The sequence below is a fragment of the Panicum virgatum genome, chromosome 4K (assembly GCF_016808335.1).
Source record: "Panicum virgatum strain AP13 chromosome 4K, P.virgatum_v5, whole genome shotgun sequence".
Classification (NCBI taxonomy): domain Eukaryota; kingdom Viridiplantae; phylum Streptophyta; class Magnoliopsida; order Poales; family Poaceae; genus Panicum; species Panicum virgatum.
In genome coordinates this window covers 7,992,044-8,012,685 of record NC_053139.1, presented here as the reverse complement: position 1 = coordinate 8,012,685, position 20,642 = coordinate 7,992,044, and the positions used below count along the sequence as shown (strand labels likewise).

Sequence of the window (20,642 nt, the reverse complement as noted above, 5' to 3'; positions counted from 1 at the left end):
TTGTTGCATGCTTTATTAAAACCCTGCCATGTTGGTAAAATTTGGTTACAAGTTTAATGCTGCAATTCATGTCTCTGCTTTTGTTTAGTAGTTGCTAGCCATAGCTTTCTTGTTATAATGGTTGCTAGGCAATTTTTTTCTGCAGGTTTAATTTCAGTAACTCATGTTGATCTGGTATAAGTTTTGTTAACTCTTTTAAAGACTAGAATGTGGATTACTTTTATATCACTTGGTTCCATGTATCTTGTTAGTTAAATAAATCGTTCTACTTGCTCCTGATTGTCTTATATCTTTGCTAGTCTTTTCTTAAATAAGTTTAGTAACACTTTTGTGGGAAACACTTTAGGCTAAAATTAAGTTGAATGACCTATCATATTGCAACGATGACTTTTTCCCTTTTGAACTTGTTGTTGTATTGTTCAGTAGATGGTTGCCAGTTCTGTTTTTCTTTTTAGTCGCATTGCATTGTATTGCATTGCATCATCAGTGCCATGCAATTGTGGCTTTATGCTTCCTTTGTATGCCTTTTATTTAAATGCATCATGTGGTGTTTTTCTTAAGTTCATGCATTTGCATCGTTGCATTTCATGTAGGTACGCTAGCTGCGCGATGCGTTGAACTAAAGGATAAAGTTGGAGCCAAGCCAGAAGATGATATACTGTGGACGTATTAGAAGATGGACGGATGGATTCCGATGTGCATGACGGACGCTGGGGTTGGCCCACCCGGCAGTACCCCGGAGGGCGGCCCTCGGGCTTTCCTTCCCAACCAACCACGCGATCCTGCTGCGCGCCCGCGCCAGTGGATTCCAGAGTCCGGGCAGCAGCAGCAGCCGCCGCGCCGCGACGAGCTCGCGCCGTGGCGCCGAACGGACTCTGCCTCGTGCGGCCCTGCTTGTGTTTCCTCGCAGTCGCAGGTGAAACGCAACGGCCTGCGCCGCGCAGGAGGGAAAAGCCTGGCTTTGGGCTGCTGCAGCGTCGCGTGACCGACGCGGGCGCCGCGCCCGGCCGGCGGGACAGGCCGAGCGTACGGGCTTGGGGTCGGGGAGGGGCAGTCGGAGGCAGTCGTCGCATAAATGCGGGGATGTCAAGGGGAGCAACTGATCGGATCGGAGGCAGCGCTAGTGTGGAAAAAGACTTCTACTAGACACCCGAGAGAGAAAAAAAAACCAATAATAAAATAGCATAAGATTGTTGGCTACACTATGGAAAAGATGCGGTTTCTCATAGTGGGGCGTCCCTCCCCGGTTTCCCTCCTCCGGGCAACACGTTGATCGTATTTGGTCTAGTTTCCATTTCATAAACCCCGTAAATACAAAAAATATCACATTTATTTTGATACATACATGGAGTACTAAATAAAGTTTATTTATAATTTTTTTTGCATATATAGGCGGTAAATCGCAAGACGAATATAATGAGCCTACTTAATCCATGATTTGCAACAGTAATGCTACAATAACTATCCACTAATTATTAATTAATTATATATTAATTAGCATCATTAGATTCGTCTCACGATTTACAACCCATTCATGTAAAATTTTTTGTAAATAGACTTTATTTAGTATTTCAAATTAGCAAAATTCCATCGCAATTTTTTTTAAAAAACATCTAGACACGGCCTTTATCGCTCGCTAAATGCGTGTCGATGGCTTTTCCCTATTTGCCGAGGAAGCCGAGATGGCATTTCCAAACAGAAGCTTTCAAAGTGATCGCCGCTCGATCTGCTATTCTGCAGCGTACACCACCGACCGCAACACGATTCTGCCAGCACGCGAGCTCCTGCCTCCGCCCCTGACCACCACCATTCCCCAGCAGCGGCGGCAGCAGGCGACACCGTCACGTGCCGCGGCCATCCCCGGCCGGAGCGACGACGTCCGCCACCGCCGCCTCGCGCGCACTGTTGATCCGCCGCACAGTGGACGCGCCCGCACTGTGCACGCCCGGCGACGCCTCCTGCTCTGCGCCGCCACTACGGCCGGCCTGCCACCGTCGTAGCCTCCATCACAGCATCATCTCCAGCCGGGATGCACAGGCCGGCCCTCCGCTTCCGGTTTGCTTGGAGGGTTCTGGAGGATGATGGTCCCTGGGGTTAAGCAGGGTAAAGGTTAAAAGAGGAGAATGAACGGCGAAGGGATGGCCGAATGGATAAAACCGAAGGGGGACGAGAGGGAAAAGGGGGCAAAAGCTAGGGAGATAAAAGGAGGGAAAGCAAGCAAGGCTCTGACAGTTGCGGCTGACGCCTGATAAACATCACGTGATCGCGTTTGGTTTGCTGGGGTCAATCATGGAGCGCTGACGTGTGGGGTACAGTGAGCTCTGGACCCCACATGTCGGTAGCCCGCATGTTTTTGGCATACGGGACGTGCTTGTACGCAAGGAGGTGGTACTGACTTTCTGTATCATAAGCCCAGGTAAATGGGAATTTTTTTTCCCTGTGCAGGTGAATGGCGCTAATACGCTTTGATGCCAACAAAGCATTGTGTGCTTACAACCACAACATCCTCTAGAACAAAGAGACCATCCGCATGCGAAGTCACCACTGCGGTTGATACTATGATCACTATGAAGTCTCGGCCCACAACCAATCTAATGCCAACAATTGGAAGGTGAGATTCGATATGATCATGATGTTTGCTCTCGTTGAATTTAAGGATAATACATGATTCTCTGGCCACTGAATTCACAAACTATTTAGTGTCTACTTAATGGGGCGGAGAATGAACCATGTACAAACCATTAACGATGGAATTTAACTCAAATTTGAATCAACCATTAACATCTTGATATCGAGTTGGCTTTTATGGCAAATGGGGGGCCTTTTGACATCTCCCCCACCTCTTGCCCATTGTAGGTGTGAACTTTTCTGATCTCCAGTTGAAAGGTCCATTGTAGGCCTGTTTAGTAGGAAAGATCGACACAGTGGATCCAAACACACAGCTTCAGTGTGGTGGCCCACCTGCAGGTGCACCCCTGCAGAGTCACAGGTAAGCATTTAACCCAATCCAAACTTGCTGGCCCTACATATCAGTTGTACCATGCCCCTCGATTTGTGACTCGAGTTCTACTGCTGTGTGTTTAGTTCGTGAAAAGTTCGTGAAAAAATTGTTGTAGCATGTTTTGTTTTTATTCAAATTCGTCTCGTTATTTACAATTAAACTGTACAATTAGTTATATTTTTAAATATATTTAATACTCCATGTATCGTAAAATTCGATGTGATGTGCGTCAGTGAAAAATTTTAAGAAGTTTTCGCGCAACTAAACACAGTCCTAAAGAAAAACACTGTACGACACTGATGTGACCTCTCAGTGCCCTTCCCTCTCCCCACTCTCTCTCCTCACAAGAAGCCACTCTCTCTAGCGCCTGAACTGCCCCCCTCCCCCCCTCTCTCTAAAAAACGGCAGCAAAAAAAAAAACTCCGAAACTTAGCCTACTAGGAAGCTACTCCCCTCTAGCTTATAGCCCCGGCCACTCTATCGCCCCGCCATACAGCTACTCGCTGTCCTGAGGCAGCGGCGCAAGTGCGCAAAGCCGAGTGCGAGAACCCACGAAACTAACCAAGAGCTCCGCCCCATTAAGGCAGGCAGGCAGGCTCGCTGCAGCACTCCATCGTCGTTGTCCTCTCCCTGTAATGTCACTCCCCCGAAGCTTGCCCGCAGCTCAATGGCCATGAGGACGACGGCCGCGCCCACCTCCCGTGCCCTCGTCGCCCTCCTCCTCCTCGCCGTCGCCGTCGCCGACGACGGTTGGTGATCTGTGCCCTTTTTCTATCTCCCCCTATCACCCTTTCTTCTCTGGGTGTCCTCTGGTTGGGTGCTGGGGAGCAAAGATTCAGGGGGGGTTGGGTTTGTTAGGATTAGTATTTTATTAGCGCCGCAAGTACGCGCTTTTGGAGGCATGGTGATTCGCTAGTGCTCCATTGCCATTTGTTTATTGCCGTAAGCCGGGTCGAACACTTAACTAATCCTTGTGATTTGTGCCATATTCTCATCTCGTCTTCTCTTCTTCCTTGCCTAGAAGCTTTTGGCAGCCTCAGCCTTCAACCTAGCTCTCCGATGTTCCGAAATGTATATCTTCTCCCTTCTTGTTCTCGTTTTGTTTTTACATGTGCCGTTTTCTGCCTTGTTCTGCTGCTTGTTGGAGCAAACTTTCAGAAGAATATGAAATAGTTTGTGCATCAAATCTTCCCTTTTTTTTCTTTGGCTCTTCAGTGCAGCAAGCATGGGTTGTTTTAATCTGTTTTTATGGTGTTTTTAGCCGTCATTTTGGTTTTGCTACTCAGTATGATCCTGCTCCATATGTGGATGAATCCTGGTACCTTTGTCCTTCACCATTTACCTATTTTTGGGCTCTTCAAATTTGATGTTCCTCAGCTTAGTTTGCTTTCTTTCCTTGGAAACAAGAGGAATGCTTCTTACTAGCATGTTAACCATGTCCCTTTCTGCTGATATTCCTTTTTGCCGAACCGTCTGTTAAGATTTCTACCAGTCTGGAATCCGCCGTGTCGCCGTTCTTTGTGCTAATGTGGCTGGTTCCACATCCTTCAGGTTCGACGCTGCTGGAGATCAAGAAGTCCTTCCGCAATGTCGGCAACGTACTGTACGATTGGTCCGGCGACGACTACTGCTCCTGGCGCGGCGTTCTGTGCGACAACGTCACCTTCGCCGTCGCTGCTCTGTATGATCAACGTCCATTAAAGTTACCTCCTTTCCTACCGACTAAGATGTGTGGCCACTGACGCTGGTTGGTCCCAATGCACTGCAGCAACCTCTCTGGACTCAACCTTGGGGGCGAGATCTCCCCAGCCGTTGGCAGCCTCAAGAGCCTCGTCTCGATGTATGGATGATTTCTTGTTTATCCTAATGACCGTGCTGCTTGCAGTTTTCTGGCCGAAGGTAACTTATGTGCTTTGGTATGTGCATCTAGCGATCTGAAGTCAAATGGGCTGTCCGGGCAGATCCCTGATGAGATTGGTGAATGTTCATCACTTAAGACGCTGTAAGTGATTGAGCTATGCGAGTTCGTCTGATGTTTGGGTTGTGGGCTTATGCTTTTCTGTACGGCTTGTTCAATGTTTCGTCTTTGGTTTTAGGGACTTCTCTTTCAATAACTTGGATGGGGACATACCATTTTCGATATCAAAGTTGAAACTCCTTGAGAACTTGTGAGGCCTGCTCTTGCCGACTGGATACAAAAACAGTTTGTTATGATGCCCCTTTTGTAATTCTTGCTGATCTTGTGCTGTTCTTTCCATTTTATAGGATATTGAAGAACAATCAGCTGATTGGTGCAATTCCATCAACACTGTCACAGCTCCCGAATTTGAAGATCTTGTAAGATGCTAGTGCTACTTGATTCGTATAATGTGGATTTAGTTAAATAGGGTGGTTCAAAGTTTTTAATGTGAAACTCATTCCAGGGACTTGGCTCAAAACAAACTGACTGGGGAGATTCCAAGACTTATCTATTGGAATGAGGTTCTTCAGTACCTGTAAGTCATCCTTAACCTTGTTTTGGTAGTTCATATAATGTGTACTAGTGCTGGACTACCACCACTGCTAGTACTGTATCTACATTATTAGTATATTTAGGGGCCTGGCCGCTCAGCAAAAGCTGGGCAGCTTCATGAAGTGTTTTTGGATTGGATGGTTTTGTGAAATGGCATTAATACTTGCTAAGTTTTATGAAGCATCAAATATTTCTTTAATGTTTGTGGCTAAATAGGTCATAATTCTTTGCTTAGGGGGTTGCGTGGCAATCGTTTAGAAGGGAGCCTCTCTCCTGATATGTGCCAGCTTACTGGCCTTTGGTACTTGTAAGTTCACTTCATGCCTAGTAAGTTGCAAGTTTGTTATATTTCTTCGACCTGATCTTAAGCTTTCCATTAATTTCGTCATCAGCGACGTGAAGAACAATAGCTTGACCGGGGTGATACCAGACACCATTGGGAACTGTACAAGCTTTCAGGTCTTGTACGTATATGCATTCTTGCCCCCTCTGACTAAGCTATTTTAATTTCCATTATGATTTTTCCTAAACTTTTATATTGGTAGGGATTTGTCTTACAATCAGTTTACTGGACCAATCCCGTTCAACATTGGTTTCCTACAAGTGGCCACACTGTATGTCTCTTTTATTTCTTTACTGAAGAATCTAGCTAAATGCCTAATAACAATAAGCTTACCTCCAAAAACGCATACATTCTGTATTAGGTCCTTGCAAGGGAACAAGTTCACTGGTCCGATTCCTTCAGTGATCGGTCTTATGCAGGCTCTAGCTGTTCTGTAAGTCCTACAATCAGTTCTGTAGTTACTAGATTATTGGTTGTACATCATTTTTAACATTTTTCTGTTATGCAAGAGATATTGTTGCTAATTGATACAGCCTTTTACTGTTCCAGAGATGTGAGTTACAACCAATTATCTGGTCCTATACCATCGATACTAGGCAACTTGACATACACTGAGAAGCTGTAAGAATTTTTTACTCCCAAAATATGGTTTAGAGCTGTTTTATATTTTTAGTAAAATCTGGTTTGGAGCTGTTTTATATTTTAGTTTTAACTGAGACATTTCATACTAACAAAAGTTTGATGTGAGCATATTTCTGAGTTCATAACAGCACATATCTTGTGCTCATAGGTACATGCAGGGCAATAGGTTAACAGGGTCAATACCATCTGAGCTAGGAAATATGTCAACGCTCCATTATTTGTAAGTTTAAATGTTTGTTGTGTGTTGTGGATATGGAAATTCGTGTAATTTATCGTTCAATCTGTGTTGACAAATTATCTATATTCAGAGAATTGAATGATAATCAACTTAATGGGTTCATTCCACCAGAGCTTGGAAAGCTTACGGGCTTATTTGACTTGTAAGTACCTTTTATGACCCTTTATGCTTGTCATGTAAACAGTGATTCTAAGTGCATCTGAAAACTAAATTGCTTGAACGCACAGCTAATTTTAATCATTTCACAGGAACCTTGCAAATAACAACCTTGAAGGACCAATCCCTGACAATCTAAGTTCATGCGTGAATCTCAATAGCTTGTAAGAACAAATAATTCATTAAGTTTTGCAGGTCTTTTGTAGTATCACAAATACATATATGATGCGCTAATTTTCTTTTACAGCAATGCTTATGGCAACAAGCTAAATGGGACCATTCCTCTTTCATTGCGGAAACTTGAAAGCATGACATATTTGTAAGTTCGAATAGGTTTAAAGCCTAATATATTGAATGAATTATTTTTTCATAGTGGTCTGCTGATACGCTCATATTAATTAGCAACTTATGTCCGTCACCTGTTTTTTAGAAATCTGTCGGCAAATTTTCTTACTGGCCCTATTCCTATTGAGCTGTCAAGGATCAACAATTTGGACACCTTGTAAGCCTTCATCAGCTTGTACTTTTTGAGTACCATTGTCATGCTATACTATATTTAACAATGATAATCGTACCAGGGACTTATCCTGTAATATGATGACTGGTCCAATTCCATCATCTATTGGCAGCTTAGAGCATCTATTGAGACTGTAAGTTTTTGGATGACTGTCTGTCTGTCTCTCAGATGTGTTGCTTGGTTCATGTACTGACATGAAACATGTTTCTCTAGTAACTTGAGCAACAATGGCCTGGTTGGATTCATCCCTGCAGAGTTTGGTAATTTGAGGAGTGTCATGGAGATGTAAGTGCCTGGTTTTCTAGTTTGGAAGCCTTTTTCCAGATTAGTTCCTTGCATGCTATTTTGAATAACTTGGCTGTTGTTTCTAGTGATATGTCCTATAACCACCTTGGTGGTCTGATTCCTCAAGAGCTTGGAATGTTGCAAAATCTGATGTTATTGTAAGTTTTATCCTTTGAAGTCACTTTTTTTTAATACAAATGATAGACAGCTCTCCTGCATATACGTGAAAAAAAGAAGTCGCATTTTTTTATTAATTTTGTAAATTTAGTTTCAGAAGGATAGTTTTTGATTCATCTGTTTATTTATTCATGTAGAAAACTGGAACATAACAATATCACTGGAGATGTCTCTTCACTGATGAACTGCTTCAGCCTCAATATCTTGTAAGTTCACATAACAAAACTTACAAAGATGCACAAAAGTCTATTTTTTTTCTAACAGTATCATTTTCATATGTGAACAGAAATGTATCATTCAATAATTTAGCTGGTGTTGTTCCTATGGATAACAACTTCTCGCGGTTTTCACCTGACAGGTATTGTGCTCCACCATTTCCATCACTATTCGATCCGTTTGCTCAGACTTGGAAACAGTATTTTAGTTTTTTTTTGTTTATTTTTTCAGTTTCTTGGGCAATCCTGGACTTTGTGGATATTGGCTTGGTTCTTCGTGTCGTTCCACCAACCACCAAGAGAAACGTAAGAACAGAGCTGCATTCGTGAATTGCTTTACTGCTTTGAAATAAACTTTATTAACATAAAGAAATTTCCACCTCTTCCCCTTGATCTGTATGCAGCACCAATCTCAAAGGCTGCGATACTTGGCATTGCTGTGGGTGGACTTGTTATCCTCCTGATGATCTTAGTAGCTGTTTGCAGGCCACACCGCCCGCCTGCTTTCAAAGATGTCACTGTAAGCAAACCAGGTAATGCATGACTAAGTTTGTAATCTACTCTTCAATAAATCAATTCTTTCATTACTTAATTGATTCTGATATCATATCTTACCCATCATGTTTAGTTACTAATAACTTTATCAAACAATACTATTTTCTGGGCCCTTTTTTATGAACAGTTTATTTTTATGAGTTGTTACCGATTGCTCATAGTTGATATGCTAGAACAGTATTAATACCTTGTAATAGATACACGTGCTGTTGCAGTGAGCAATGGTCCCCCCAAGCTGGTGATCCTTCATATGAACATGGCCCTTCATGCATACGATGATATAATGAGGATGACTGAAAACTTGAGTGAGAAATACATCATTGGGTATGGAGCGTCAAGTACTGTCTACAAATGTGTTCTGAAGAACTGCAAACCAGTGGCAATAAAAAAGTTGTATGCCCACTACCCGCAGAGCCTGAAGGAATTTGAGACTGAACTTGAGACCGTTGGTAGCATCAAACACCGGAATCTAGTCAGCCTTCAAGGATACTCACTGTCACCTGTTGGGAATCTTCTCTTCTATGATTATATGGAAAGTGGTAGCCTTTGGGATGTTTTGCATGGTAAGTACATGCAGCTAACTCATTTACCCAGTCTTTTTTTTGGGGGGGTCTAGGAATCATGAGAGAAATTTATTGAAGCAATCAGTACCTAGTGCCCACTATGCTCCTTTTTATTTCAATAGTCCTGTTTCTTTGATTTCATAGTCTTTGTTTGCTCACCCGTCACACATCATCAGCTGGGTTATCAAGACAGTTCATGTTTTGACAAAGATACTTCATGGTTGTGGTCTTGTGGATATTCAGACATAGTTACTATGACAGCATCATGCTGAAACTCTACTTTTATTTCAGAATGCTCATCCAAGAAGAAAAAACTTGACTGGGAGACTCGCCTCCGGATCGCTCTCGGTGCAGCTCAAGGCCTTGCTTATCTTCACCATGACTGCAGTCCGCGAATAATTCACCGGGATGTAAAATCAAAGAACATCCTCCTTGACAAAGATTACGAGCCCCATCTTACAGACTTCGGGATTGCAAAGAGCTTGTGTGTCTCAAAAACACACACGTCGACCTATGTCATGGGCACTATTGGCTACATTGATCCTGAGTACGCGCGCACTTCACGCCTCAACGAAAAGTCTGATGTCTACAGCTATGGCATTGTTCTGCTGGAGCTGCTAACTGGCAAGAAGCCAGTGGACAATGAGTGCAATCTCCATCACTTGGTAACAATTTTTCAGTCCAGAAGTCGTTTTCTTCAGCTTATATTGCTTTGGATTCCAGTAGTGCCCAATAATTGCTGAACAATGACCATTAGGCTTGTGTTCCTACAAGGGGACCAGCAACATGAAACCTAGCATGTGAGTAGATCTATCTGCACTGTAGACCTGCTGTGATGGTGAGCCGATCCATTGGACTGAAAGCTCCATTATAAGTTGCTGTGTCCGTCCCCAAAAGCCGGCCCTTTGTGTCCCCCTGTCATCAATAATACAGATGAAAAGCAAAAATGAGGTTACAGGATATCAGTTTTTTTCGTGTGCCCAGTAGCTTGCCATGCCTTGATGTAACATTTGATATAACCTCAGTGCCCACTGCCCAGTAGCTTTCCCATGCCATGAAGTAACAGGCCGACCATCACCCAAAATGACAATGCATATGGGCAGCAGTATCAGTCCATTCCTAAAACTATAATTTGCCCTGCTGCTGCTGCTGCTGCTTCTTAGGAAGTAAAATTTTCATATATATTGCTGAAGCATCAAGGAAACTTATTTAGTGCCTCTGGTTGGCAATTATGTCATCTATGCTGCATTTTAAGCTCTGATCAGGTTCTCAACCAATGCTTTAATTGTAGATCCTATCGAAGACGGCGAGCAATGAGGTCATGGAGACCGTGGACGCCGGCATCGGGGACACCTGCAAGGACCTTGGCGAGGTGAAGAAGGTGTTCCAGCTTGCGCTCCTCTGCACCAAGCGGCAGCCCTCGGACCGGCCGACGATGCACGAGGTGGTGCGCGTCCTGGACTGCCTGGTGAACCCGGACCCGCCGCCAAAGTCATCCACCCAGCAGCCGCTGGGCCAGCTGCCGCAGGCCCCGCCGTCCGTCCCGAGCTACATGAACGAGTACGTCAGCTTGCGGGGCGCCGGGGCGCTCTCCTGCGCCACCTCGACCAGCACCTCGGACGCGGAGCTGTTCCTCAAGTTTGGCGAGGCCATCTCACAGAACACGGAGTAGGGGTTCCTCAAGGGGTCTGCTGGGTGTTCAGGGCAGAGGGTGATGCTGCTGCAGGTAGTGGAGTAGTAGCTGACTGACATTTTGTCGAACATGTGCCGGGCCTGGTTACCAGTAATGCAGGAGATTGACAAGTGATGACTCCGTAGGGTGGTGGTGTTAACTGTAAAAAGTCATGTGCCTCTAGAGCTTCTTCCCCTTCTCTCTTTCCCCACTTTTCCTTGGTCTAACTTAGGAGGCTGCTGCATTGTCCGTCTCTCTCGCACTCCTGCCTATGATCTTTGCCGTGATTTCTGCCGTGTTGGAACCATGGGAAGTGGCCTTCATCTGCACGAGATACTACCAGCTCCTGGTTCCTACTGATGTTATGACTAGTGGATTGTTTGTTTCTGGGATCAAGATTGGTGGGCAAACAACCTGGATTTTCTGGGATCTTTTCTCGTGCACAGGCTGCACTGAACGCAGGACGGTTTGCCGCTGCCATGCCGTGGCCCCCGGGCGCCTGGAGGGCGGCATGTGCTCGTTGCGCGGCTGTCGCCGAGCTCATGGACGGACGCGCCGGCCCGCAGCGTGTCAGGGCGGCGTCGGCGTAAATGATGCGAGGCGAGGTTGCAGGACGCTGGGGCCGGTCGGGGGGATGGGGCTGCAGCGTGAGCATTTGAGCATGGTGGTGGTGGTGACTGATTGATGCGGGCAGTGGGGGCCAAGGAGGATGGGCGGCGCCGCGCGGCTGCGCAATGCCATCCTCGTGAACCCGAGGAGAGGACGGACGGAGGGCGCGGTAGGGCAGGGGCCCGTGGGGGCAGGGCAGAGATGAGATCTGGACGTGCCAAGGCGCACAGGGAAGCGTCGGCACTCGGCAGCGCCCAAGATCGTGCCACTTGCAGCTGGGGCCAGACAGCAGGTCCCATGAGCCCATGACCATGGAAAAACACACTGATTGCGGACTACTCATTCTATCATTAGCAGTGCAAATCAATGCGCCATGCGAGTTTATGGCCCTGCTCTCCTTGTGCATCCATAGGGCCAGGCTCTAGTGCCGTTACAGGCAGCCAAACAAGTTGAGGCTCAAATCAGCCGGTTGGCCGAGCTGAAGCAGCGTCTCGGGGCAAATGTTAGGAGTTGACCGGGCTACTAGCAGTCAAACCATCGCACAAAGTCTAATAACTATTTTTTTATTTCCGAACAATTTTTTTGTATTGCTAGAACAATTAAAAAAATATTTCAGAACAAAATAAATTTGTTCTAGACTATGAGCTAGTTTGTTGGGCTATTTTAGGCCCAAAAACATAAAATGTTAGGAGTGACAGGTCTGCTGGGGTCACCCGTGTGACCCAGCGTCTCGGTCCGTTGGTCGGTGCACCGGCACGGTGGACGAACAAGGGAGGTGTAATTGCAAATACTAAGAGTCGCTCGGGCGACTGAGAGTCAAACTATTACACAAGCCCCAATAACTATATTTTTATTCATGAACAATTTTTTGTAATTAAAAAATTGTTTCAAAAAAAAATTTGTCCTGAAATAAATTTGACTGGATTAAATATGTGGACTGATTTATTAGACTAGTTTAGGCCCAAAATATAAAATCTGGAGGTGGGAAAGCCTAGTGTGATAGGTCCCAGCAGCGCCCGGTGTGCGACGCCGCCAGCTCGGGAAGATTACGATCTTGCAGCGCCGGCCGACGATGGAGGCCTAGTGAGCCCATTACCAATCTCTCTATCTCGGGCAGCATCTAACGGACTTTTGTGGCCGTCTTTTCTCAATTTGGCCCACCCAGGTTTAAAATACTTTGGCCCAGCCACCCAGCTCGGCCCGCTTCTTCGACCCGCCGGCGGACCCAACACCAAGAGTGGCAGAAGTAGGAACGTGCTCAATGAAACCGGCTCTGATTCGGACACCTCACATGCACAGGTGCGAGACCAGAGCAACACTGAATTCGGATGAACACATACAGCCGCGCCACATGATCTGAGAATCCAGATGAAATTTGGGGCAAGGCGCAGTTGGTAGATGAGGCGAGCTTACCAGTGGCCTTGATGTCACATGTGTTTTGCACTAGACATACAGGCCAAGAGGATCCTTCAGCAATTTGCAAAATTATTTTGCTGCATGGTTACTGGTTACTCTAGTCGCCTGTGTCAGCACATAGAACGGTCGCCAGAGCCCAGCGGACGGCATCCATCAAGGCCAGCCGGAGCCCGGAGGCCAAACGATAAAGTGAAGCATGAGTGCACGACCCATGTCCAAGGAGACAAATACAGGTTACAACGGGAAAGTATTCAATGCTATTATGCTCATTGCACACCAGACTGCCAGCATCTGCTTGCTCGTCCAAGTTCGTGTAATTAAAAAAAAAACAAATTCCATCATATTTACAACAGTTTGAATGCACGCGCCATATTTGTGCTAGGAGCGAACCGCTTAAATACAACGGGAGATACGAGGAACATATAACGGTATCACATACAATCTCCTTAGTATGTTTAAGTCGAATGCAATTTCTTGCAAAACTACAGAGTCCTAGAGAATACAAAGCTTTGTAGTCGGTGATATTCTCCCGATAAGGTATCTTCGACTGATTTCACGGACCCGGGAGAAGAAGACATCAGTTGGTCCATCATAACCCCCACCAACTTTCTTATCGGATCTGAAAGCTGGATCTAAAGTCAAAACCTCCAGCACAGGGGCATTTTCCACAGTGTGCAGCAGAAACTCAAGTTGGCCTGTGCAAGCTATAAATCCCGAAATATACAAGTTCGTGAGATGATTATGTGGACATCGTGGAAGGCTCCTGAGAGGCTCCCAACCTAAATGTGCAAAGGAGCAAACACTGATCTGCAATAGTTGGGGAAAAGCGTGATGAATAGACATCCAATCCACAGTTTCAACAACTGATATACTCATAAAAATGGAAGAAAAATATACTTTCTTATAGCAAAAAAAAAGAGGGAAGAATTTGTTGCCAAGTGTCATCCCTAAGCATTACATGAAAAAAAACAAATTCAGTTTCCCAAACAAGTTCCCTGACAAGACAGCTACAAAATGAACTGAGTGGTGGGTACATCAATATCACTTTGGTTCCTTCACTTTGCTTTTGGCTCCAATGTACATACTATTATCAGCATGAGGCTTTAATTTTCAACTCCCTCTCATTCGTTTTTCAACCATTTACGACCGAGAGAGAGAGAGAGAGAGTGAGAGTGCATTTCGGCTAAGTGAATGCGAAAAGTACAAATTGAAGGCCTTGGCTTGATTTAGTTTGGGAAAGGGATGTGAAAATGTTCATGGTTTTTCCCTTCTCTTTCAGATAAGCTCATGATCAAGTCTGATGAGGGCAAAGCATGACCAACAAAGATGTTTTTGTGAGGACTTGTGAAAGTTGGAGACGGAGAAAATGCATGAACTCTGGTCCTGCTGGACACTAATTAAAACATGCATGTGAAAACTGAAAAAGAAAAATATAATAGATGGTAATCAGAAACACAAATGCATGACGTCAGCATCTTTAAAATACAACTGCAGCAGGCATTTAAAAGGAAACACAAGTATTAGTGGGGGGGAAGAAACATACAGTAGTATAGTACTTACATGTAACTCGAAGTTTTCAAGAAGAGGAGCTGCCCTTAGAATAGAGGCCAAAGAAAGAATGTTGTCAGCATCTTCATATACCATATATAACTCCAGCTGTAGATACTTAAGCTGAGAAAACCTGCAGGTGTTTTCTAGCAATGTGTGCGTCTGGAAGGTAGACAACTAAAGTTTAAAAACAAAAAATGTGACACAAAACTAAAATCATGAGAAAAAGAAAAGGTCGAAGTTTCCAACCTTTAATGTTGCAGTAGCTCGCAGATAGAGATATTCCACACTTGGAAGCACTGTAGGAAGTGTAGAGAGAGTATACTCAAGTGTTACAGAGTCAAAAAAATAAAGGTGTGCATCTTTCAGCTCCAGCGATTGAGTGAGGTCAATGGGATACCGGCTCCCTCTGCAATTAAAACTTTTGAGCTTCATGGCATTGAATTTTACTCCGGTTACCCTGCAGTGTGCAACCGACAAGTATAAGAGGCTAGGCAATGGGAGATCGACCTTTAGTTCGTCATCCAGATGGCGCCTAACAATACTCAACCACGCAATACATGAGCAACTTGATAGCATATCTTCAAGATCCTTTGCTGTGACATCGATGAATTGCAGATCAAGCTTTCTTAGATTTGGGAAACCACTGAATTGGGAAGGCAATTTGAAAGACACAAAGCCAAGTTGCACATTCTGTAGACATGATGTGCTTGCACTGTCCAGAAGTTTACTAGGAAGTAAATACCGATCATTATGACCACGGAATTCAGCTGGTACTAGATCAAAAGCTAGATTCTGTACATTTGATGACACAACAAACCCAACCCAGTTATCAAGATGAATAGCCAGTTCCCTGCTGAGATCAAACCTGACCTCAAAATGTCCGACAAAGTCACCTTTGTGTTGCTGAAGGACAGTATTGACATTCCTAATGAATTCCTGAGTATATTGTTCTGACCCATATTTACTGTTGGCGCTGCACATTGTCTTGCCGTCAAATCGAAATTTGGGATTAATCTTTGTAACACCCAGCCCATCTAGGCAGATAGGTGCTATGGGCCGTCATGCCACTCGTAACCAAGTCTACAGCCCAAGTGGGAGAGAAACACCTCTAAAAGAGGAACAGCAACACAGGAGGGGATAGATCAGAAATCATAAAGAATTTGGTTTTCCCCTTTCTCGGTCGTCTTCCTCACGAAGGAGCCTTCCGACGAGCTGTTCATCCGTCTCGCTCGGCGGCGACGCCCTGTCCGCGTGCTCAAGTCCCAGCAGTAGCTCGCCGGAGGCCACGGGTCGTGACAGTTGGTATCAGATTCAGGCTCCTACCCGGCACATCGCCCTCGCGGTCGATCGCCATTATCGGTTCGCTGCTATCCTTGTTGAGTTTGCTGTTCTTCTCTGTCTCTCTCGGAGTTCCTTGTTCTTCGCGTCTGGATTTTCTTCGTTTTCCCCTCGATCCCATCCAGTCTGGTCGCCGCCACGGCGATTTCGACCTGCTCTGCCGAGTGACCGTTCGACCTCGGTGTCCACGCCCCGTCACCGGCTCCCAGTCGGCGGCGGCCACGCAGACCGCCGGTTAGCCGCTCTGGCGCCGTCGCTCACTTCCATCGCGCCGCTTAGGTTTCTAGTTTGGGGATCGATTTCTCTCGCCGTTGGGTTCCTCGATATGGGGAAGTTTTGAAGGTGATTCGCGACGGCCGTTTGGTGGCTTGGATTTCGTACGGATTTCTCTCGGCTTTCGCACGGATCGGCTGCTGCGGGTGTTTCACTCTGGACGCTCGCGGGATTTGCTCTGGTGAGTCCGATTACCCCGTCGACCTTGAGCTGATCAACGGATTGGGTTTGGGTTCGCTTGGTTCTGGTCGCACCTCGCGCTAGAACCACTCCCTGTTATTCCCGTCCACGATTGGTTTGGTTTCCGGCGTGATTCACCACGGCGCCCCCAAAGCCATCCGCGCAAACACAGATCCTCCTCGAAGCCATGGAATCATCAGAACAGCGGGGGGATGCGCGTTGGGCTCCTGGTGGTGGTGTGCTCACTGGTAGCACCGACCCTGATGGGTGCGGCCATGGCGGCAGCGGGGCGAGCTACGGCGGAGATGGCAGCCTCGACTGCGGTGGTGGTAGCGGCTACAACGGCTGCAACGACTATGAGTGCTACATCCGTGACGAGAATGGTGGTGCTCCTCCGATGCTGTCTGAAGGTACGGCACTCCCTATGTTCGATGAAATGCGTCCCTCAGTTGTGGTTTGGGATGGGGACATCGAGCATGACGTCAACTACCATGGTGGGCTACTGGATCTGCTAGCTCATGGAGAAGAGCACTTGGTTGATAAGAAAATGATCTCAATTGCCAATCCAGACATCCATCACGAGCCACCTCATGTAAATGGCATCCACTTTCCTTTTGAGCTTGGTGTGGATGCTGCGTATGATGGGTTTGAGGGAATATCCCCTTCACATATGGTACTGAATGATGACATGCCGCATGACCGAGACTTGCATGATGGCTTGCTGTAGCAGGGGGTATGGAGTAGTGAGTGTAAGGGTGACGAGGTTGTCAAGTGGGATGATGAGTTGCAGCACGACCTTGAACCACATTGTTTGCTGCAGCACTTGGATCAACATGGAGATTATTTGGTTAGTGAGGAGAGGAAGCTAACTGCTGAAACATTCACCATTAAATTGCTTAGTCAGAACCATGGCATGGTGTTAAGTGATGCTACACAGGAGGTGCTTCAGCAAATGCCCAAGAAGATTGTATGGGATGAAGATCTGCTATCTGGCCCCGATGTGGGCAGCAACTTACTGCAGAAAATAGCCCTGGACGGACAGTACTTGGATAGTGAAAAGGCAGAGTCAATTGTTGGGTTGAACCGTGCAGAACAAAAGTTTGAAGCAATACTTGGCACACAAAATGCAGATACTTTGTTCAATGAAGTGGTGTGGGATGATGGCCTAGCACCTGGCCTTGGCACGCATAGTAGTTTGCAGAAGCAACTTGCAGGGAAGTGTAAGAAAAATTTTTAGTTCTATGCAGTGAGAGCCTTGTGTGGAACAACACAAACTGGACGGATCAATATCAACCAGTTAGTACTTAAAAAATCGCAAGAAGGGGTGTTAGGATGTTTCAGCCCATGGAAGGATGGCACCCTACCAATGCTGAAGGACAGGCCTATATGGAAGCATAGCAACATTGGTTCAGCAGTAGGTGAGCATCAATTTGCATTATACACGACTGCTATGAGACGGTGGGATCCAGGTATCCATAAGTTCACATTGTTTGATGCTAGTGTTATCTGGAGGTATATTACCATGGTATTTGCATTGGGTGACATATCAATGTTACTTCAGTTTGTGCAAGTGTTCAGTCTGCATATTGTCTATCCTGCTGATATGAAGAGTCATTTGGATCAAGATGGCATGGCTATATTAACAGTCAGTGAGGCTTGTGGACACCAACGAGATATAGAAGTTGTTGTGAAACCGAGGAGCAGCAGCAGCTCAGTAACCGCTCACTCCACAATTCTTCATTATAAGCGTATAGTTGTTCCAAGTAGAGAAGAATCAGAAGGTACCATGTGCAAAAGAAGATTACACCTTGTTGATGACAAGGATCACTATTTACACATTGTTATCTTATCAATGATCCAGCCATGGGATCCATCTGTTCCTGAATTCAGAGTACAGGTTGTCAATCCTAGCAGCATGATTAAGCAACCTATTCTGGAAGAAATGCTGACATGGAAGTTTGATAGTTTTATTCTGGTAGTAAGTGCTTTGCAAATTGATCCATACATGAGGAGACAATGGGATCCTGGTATTGAAATTGGCAGGTTAAATGATGTTGTTCAAGACAGCCTGCTCACACAAGTTCTTGAGACAAACTCAGAATGAGAAAAGATGGTATGCAACCTATTGGCGGCAAGCATATTGTTGCTTGGGGACAAGCAACATTTCGGCGGGGCGGTAATGTAACACCCAGCCCATCTAGGCAGATAGGTGCTATGGGCCGTCATGCCACTCGTAACCAAGTCTACAGCCCAAGTGGGAGAGAAACACCTCTAAAAGAGGAACGACAACACAGGAGGGGATAGATCAGAAATCATTCAGAATTGGGTTTTCCTCTTTCTCAGTCGTCTTCCTCACGAAGGAGCCTTCCGACGAGCTGTTCGTCCATCTCGCTCGGCGGCGACGCCCTGTTCGCGTGCTCACATCCCGGCAGTAGCTCGCCGGAGGCCACGGGTCGTGACAATCTTGTGGACAAATCGCCATTTGCTGGACAGAACACTAGATCTTACAACATCCTTCAGTGGCAATTCTAAAAGAATTGTGCACAGCACATCCTGCATCAATGGCGGGCTCATCAATCAAGATCCCTAAAATCTGCAGCTTCACTCACACCCGACAACTGTACGGAATGAGCTGATGTAAAGTACCTCCGGAAGATCTAAAATTTGAAGCTTTGGCCTACTCTTTTTTTGAAGACTGAATTGTCAAGGCTAGACCTTGTTTTGATTCTGCGACATAGATTATCCTCCATCATCTGTAACAAACAAAGGAAGGTTAGTTTTCAGAAGGCAAAGAATAATTGGAGAGCGAAAGTCCCGGTTAATCGAAACTCAGCTGCGGCAACCAAAAGAGACTTGCCTCTGGACACCGGGATTGTCGTCCTCGAAGCTGGTCCGGTCATATACCCTCAGCTCCTCTTCTGCGCCGTCGCTATACCTTGTCCCAGATCCAGCGCAAGCGGTCTCCGTGTCACCACACGCTGACGCTCGACCACCGATGTATATGCTACCGAGAAGGTCGCCTGATTCGGGAAGGGAGGAGTACCGGAGGACGGGGGAGCCGAGGCCGAGTCGCCGACGGGACGCCGTCTCCGTCTCTCGTCCCACTCGTAGCAATGTAGCATGGCAAAGGTTTGGCTCCCGCATGGACCCATCTTGTCAGTGAGAGCCAAACCGGAATCAGCCGCCACTTCAGAGTTTAGACATGGCTTGGAGATTTCAAATCAGATGGCACCTAACCATACTCAACCACTCTGGACTAGAGCAACTCAACAGCACATTAAGATCCTTTGTTGTTGCATGTACCAAGTGCAGATCAAGCTTTCTTAGATTTGGTTAGCCACTGAATTGAGAAGGCAATTTGATATGCACAAGGCCAAGTTGAATCCTCTGTAGGCGTAATGTGCTTCCATAGTCCAGAAGTTCAAAGGGAAATAAATACCTATCATAAAGACCACTAAATGTGGCTGGAACTAGATCAAAAGCTAGATTCTTTGTCTGAGAGGCTGTGACAAACCTAACCAAATTATCAAGATGAATAACAAGCTCACTGTGAAACCCAAACTTGACCTCAAAATCTTCGACGAACATGCCATTGTGTTGTTTGAGAGCAGCATTAACATTCTGAATGAACTCCTGGGTGCATTGATTTGACCCATAGAAACTGTTGGTGTATATGTGAGCCCATGTATAGAGACCCATCTAGAGGCTCATGTATAGCTACTATATCACCCACCTTTCTAGGATTTGGAGGAATACACACAATTATTCTCTCCTATATGGTATCAGCCTAAATCCCTCTCCCTCTCCAGCCACCGGCACCCCTCTGCGCCGCCGGCCGCCGGCCCTCTCCTCCTTCCCTCCTCTCCTAGCTGCTGGATCTGCTGCCGCCGCCGGCCCTTGGAGCGCCCCGGCCGCCGCCGGCCGCCGCCTTGGCGGTCCTGGAGCCTGCGCCGGACACCGCTGCGGGCGCCGCCGCCGGGGGGCCGTGGGCGCCGCCGCCGGGGGGCCGTGGGCGCCGCCGCGGCCGCGGGCGGCGGCGGCGGCGGCCCCCTGCAGCTCGAGGCAACGGTCTCCCGAGCCGCCCGGCAGGTGCAGGGGCCCCTGCCGCTGCTCGACGCCGCCGCCGCTGCAGGTGCAGGAGCGGGGGCCGCGGTCGAAGGGGCGCGGGGGCCTCTGCCGCCGCCGCCGCCAAGACCGTGCCCCTGCCTGACCCGACCGCCGCCGCCGCTACAGCACACCGCGCTGCTGTCGCTGCGGGCAAGCAGCCCGCCGCCGACGCCGCCCTTCCTGAAGCCTTTCCCGCGCCGGCCGCGCTCACACCCGCGTGGCCTGGCCTCGGGATACCCCCGCGGATGCGCCGCTCGCCGCCGCCGCACTCCGTGGGCCGCAGGTCGCGGCC

The 20,642-nt window shown here is 46.9% G+C and overlaps 2 protein-coding genes across 6 annotated transcripts; one reads left to right on the top strand and one right to left on the bottom strand.

The window, feature by feature from the left end:
- Nucleotides 1-3,341: 3,341 nt before the first annotated feature.
- Nucleotides 3,342-11,263, top strand: LOC120702944 (LRR receptor-like serine/threonine-protein kinase ER1). 3 transcript variants are annotated; one of them, XM_039986937.1, is made up of 27 exons: nt 3,342-3,750; nt 4,553-4,682; nt 4,770-4,841; nt 4,932-5,003; nt 5,098-5,169; nt 5,267-5,338; nt 5,425-5,496; nt 5,749-5,820; nt 5,906-5,977; nt 6,059-6,127; nt 6,218-6,289; nt 6,406-6,477; nt 6,647-6,718; nt 6,807-6,878; nt 6,985-7,056; nt 7,140-7,211; nt 7,323-7,394; nt 7,471-7,542; nt 7,623-7,694; nt 7,781-7,852; nt 8,009-8,077; nt 8,158-8,229; nt 8,319-8,392; nt 8,491-8,619; nt 8,857-9,204; nt 9,496-9,869; nt 10,496-11,263. In XM_039986937.1, exons 1-27 carry the CDS (start codon nt 3,669-3,671, stop codon nt 10,874-10,876), a joined length of 2,952 nt encoding a protein of 983 aa, XP_039842871.1. In that variant the 5' UTR covers nt 3,342-3,668; the 3' UTR covers nt 10,877-11,263. The 3 variants fall into 3 exon arrangements, with proteins under 3 accessions (XP_039842871.1, XP_039842872.1, XP_039842870.1); XM_039986936.1 differs by having other exon boundaries at nt 3,470-3,750; nt 8,839-9,204; XM_039986938.1 differs by lacking the exon at nt 7,323-7,394 and having other exon boundaries at nt 3,468-3,750; nt 8,839-9,204.
- A 1,886-nt stretch (nt 11,264-13,149) lies between these two features.
- Nucleotides 13,150-18,998, bottom strand: LOC120702942 (F-box/FBD/LRR-repeat protein At1g13570-like). Of its 3 annotated transcripts, XM_039986934.1 has the most exons (5): nt 18,890-18,998; nt 18,707-18,796; nt 14,699-15,466; nt 14,462-14,611; nt 13,150-13,708 (listed from the first exon to the last, which is right to left on the bottom strand). In XM_039986934.1, the coding sequence occupies exons 3-5, from the start codon at nt 15,431-15,433 to the stop codon at nt 13,394-13,396; spliced, it is 1,200 nt and encodes a 399-aa protein (XP_039842868.1). In that variant the 5' UTR covers nt 15,434-15,466; nt 18,707-18,796; nt 18,890-18,998; the 3' UTR covers nt 13,150-13,393. The 3 variants fall into 3 exon arrangements, with proteins under 3 accessions (XP_039842868.1, XP_039842867.1, XP_039842869.1); XM_039986933.1 differs by lacking the exon at nt 18,890-18,998 and having other exon boundaries at nt 18,707-18,880; XM_039986935.1 differs by lacking the exon at nt 18,890-18,998 and having other exon boundaries at nt 13,396-13,605; nt 18,707-18,880.
- Nucleotides 18,999-20,642: the final 1,644 nt, after the last annotated feature.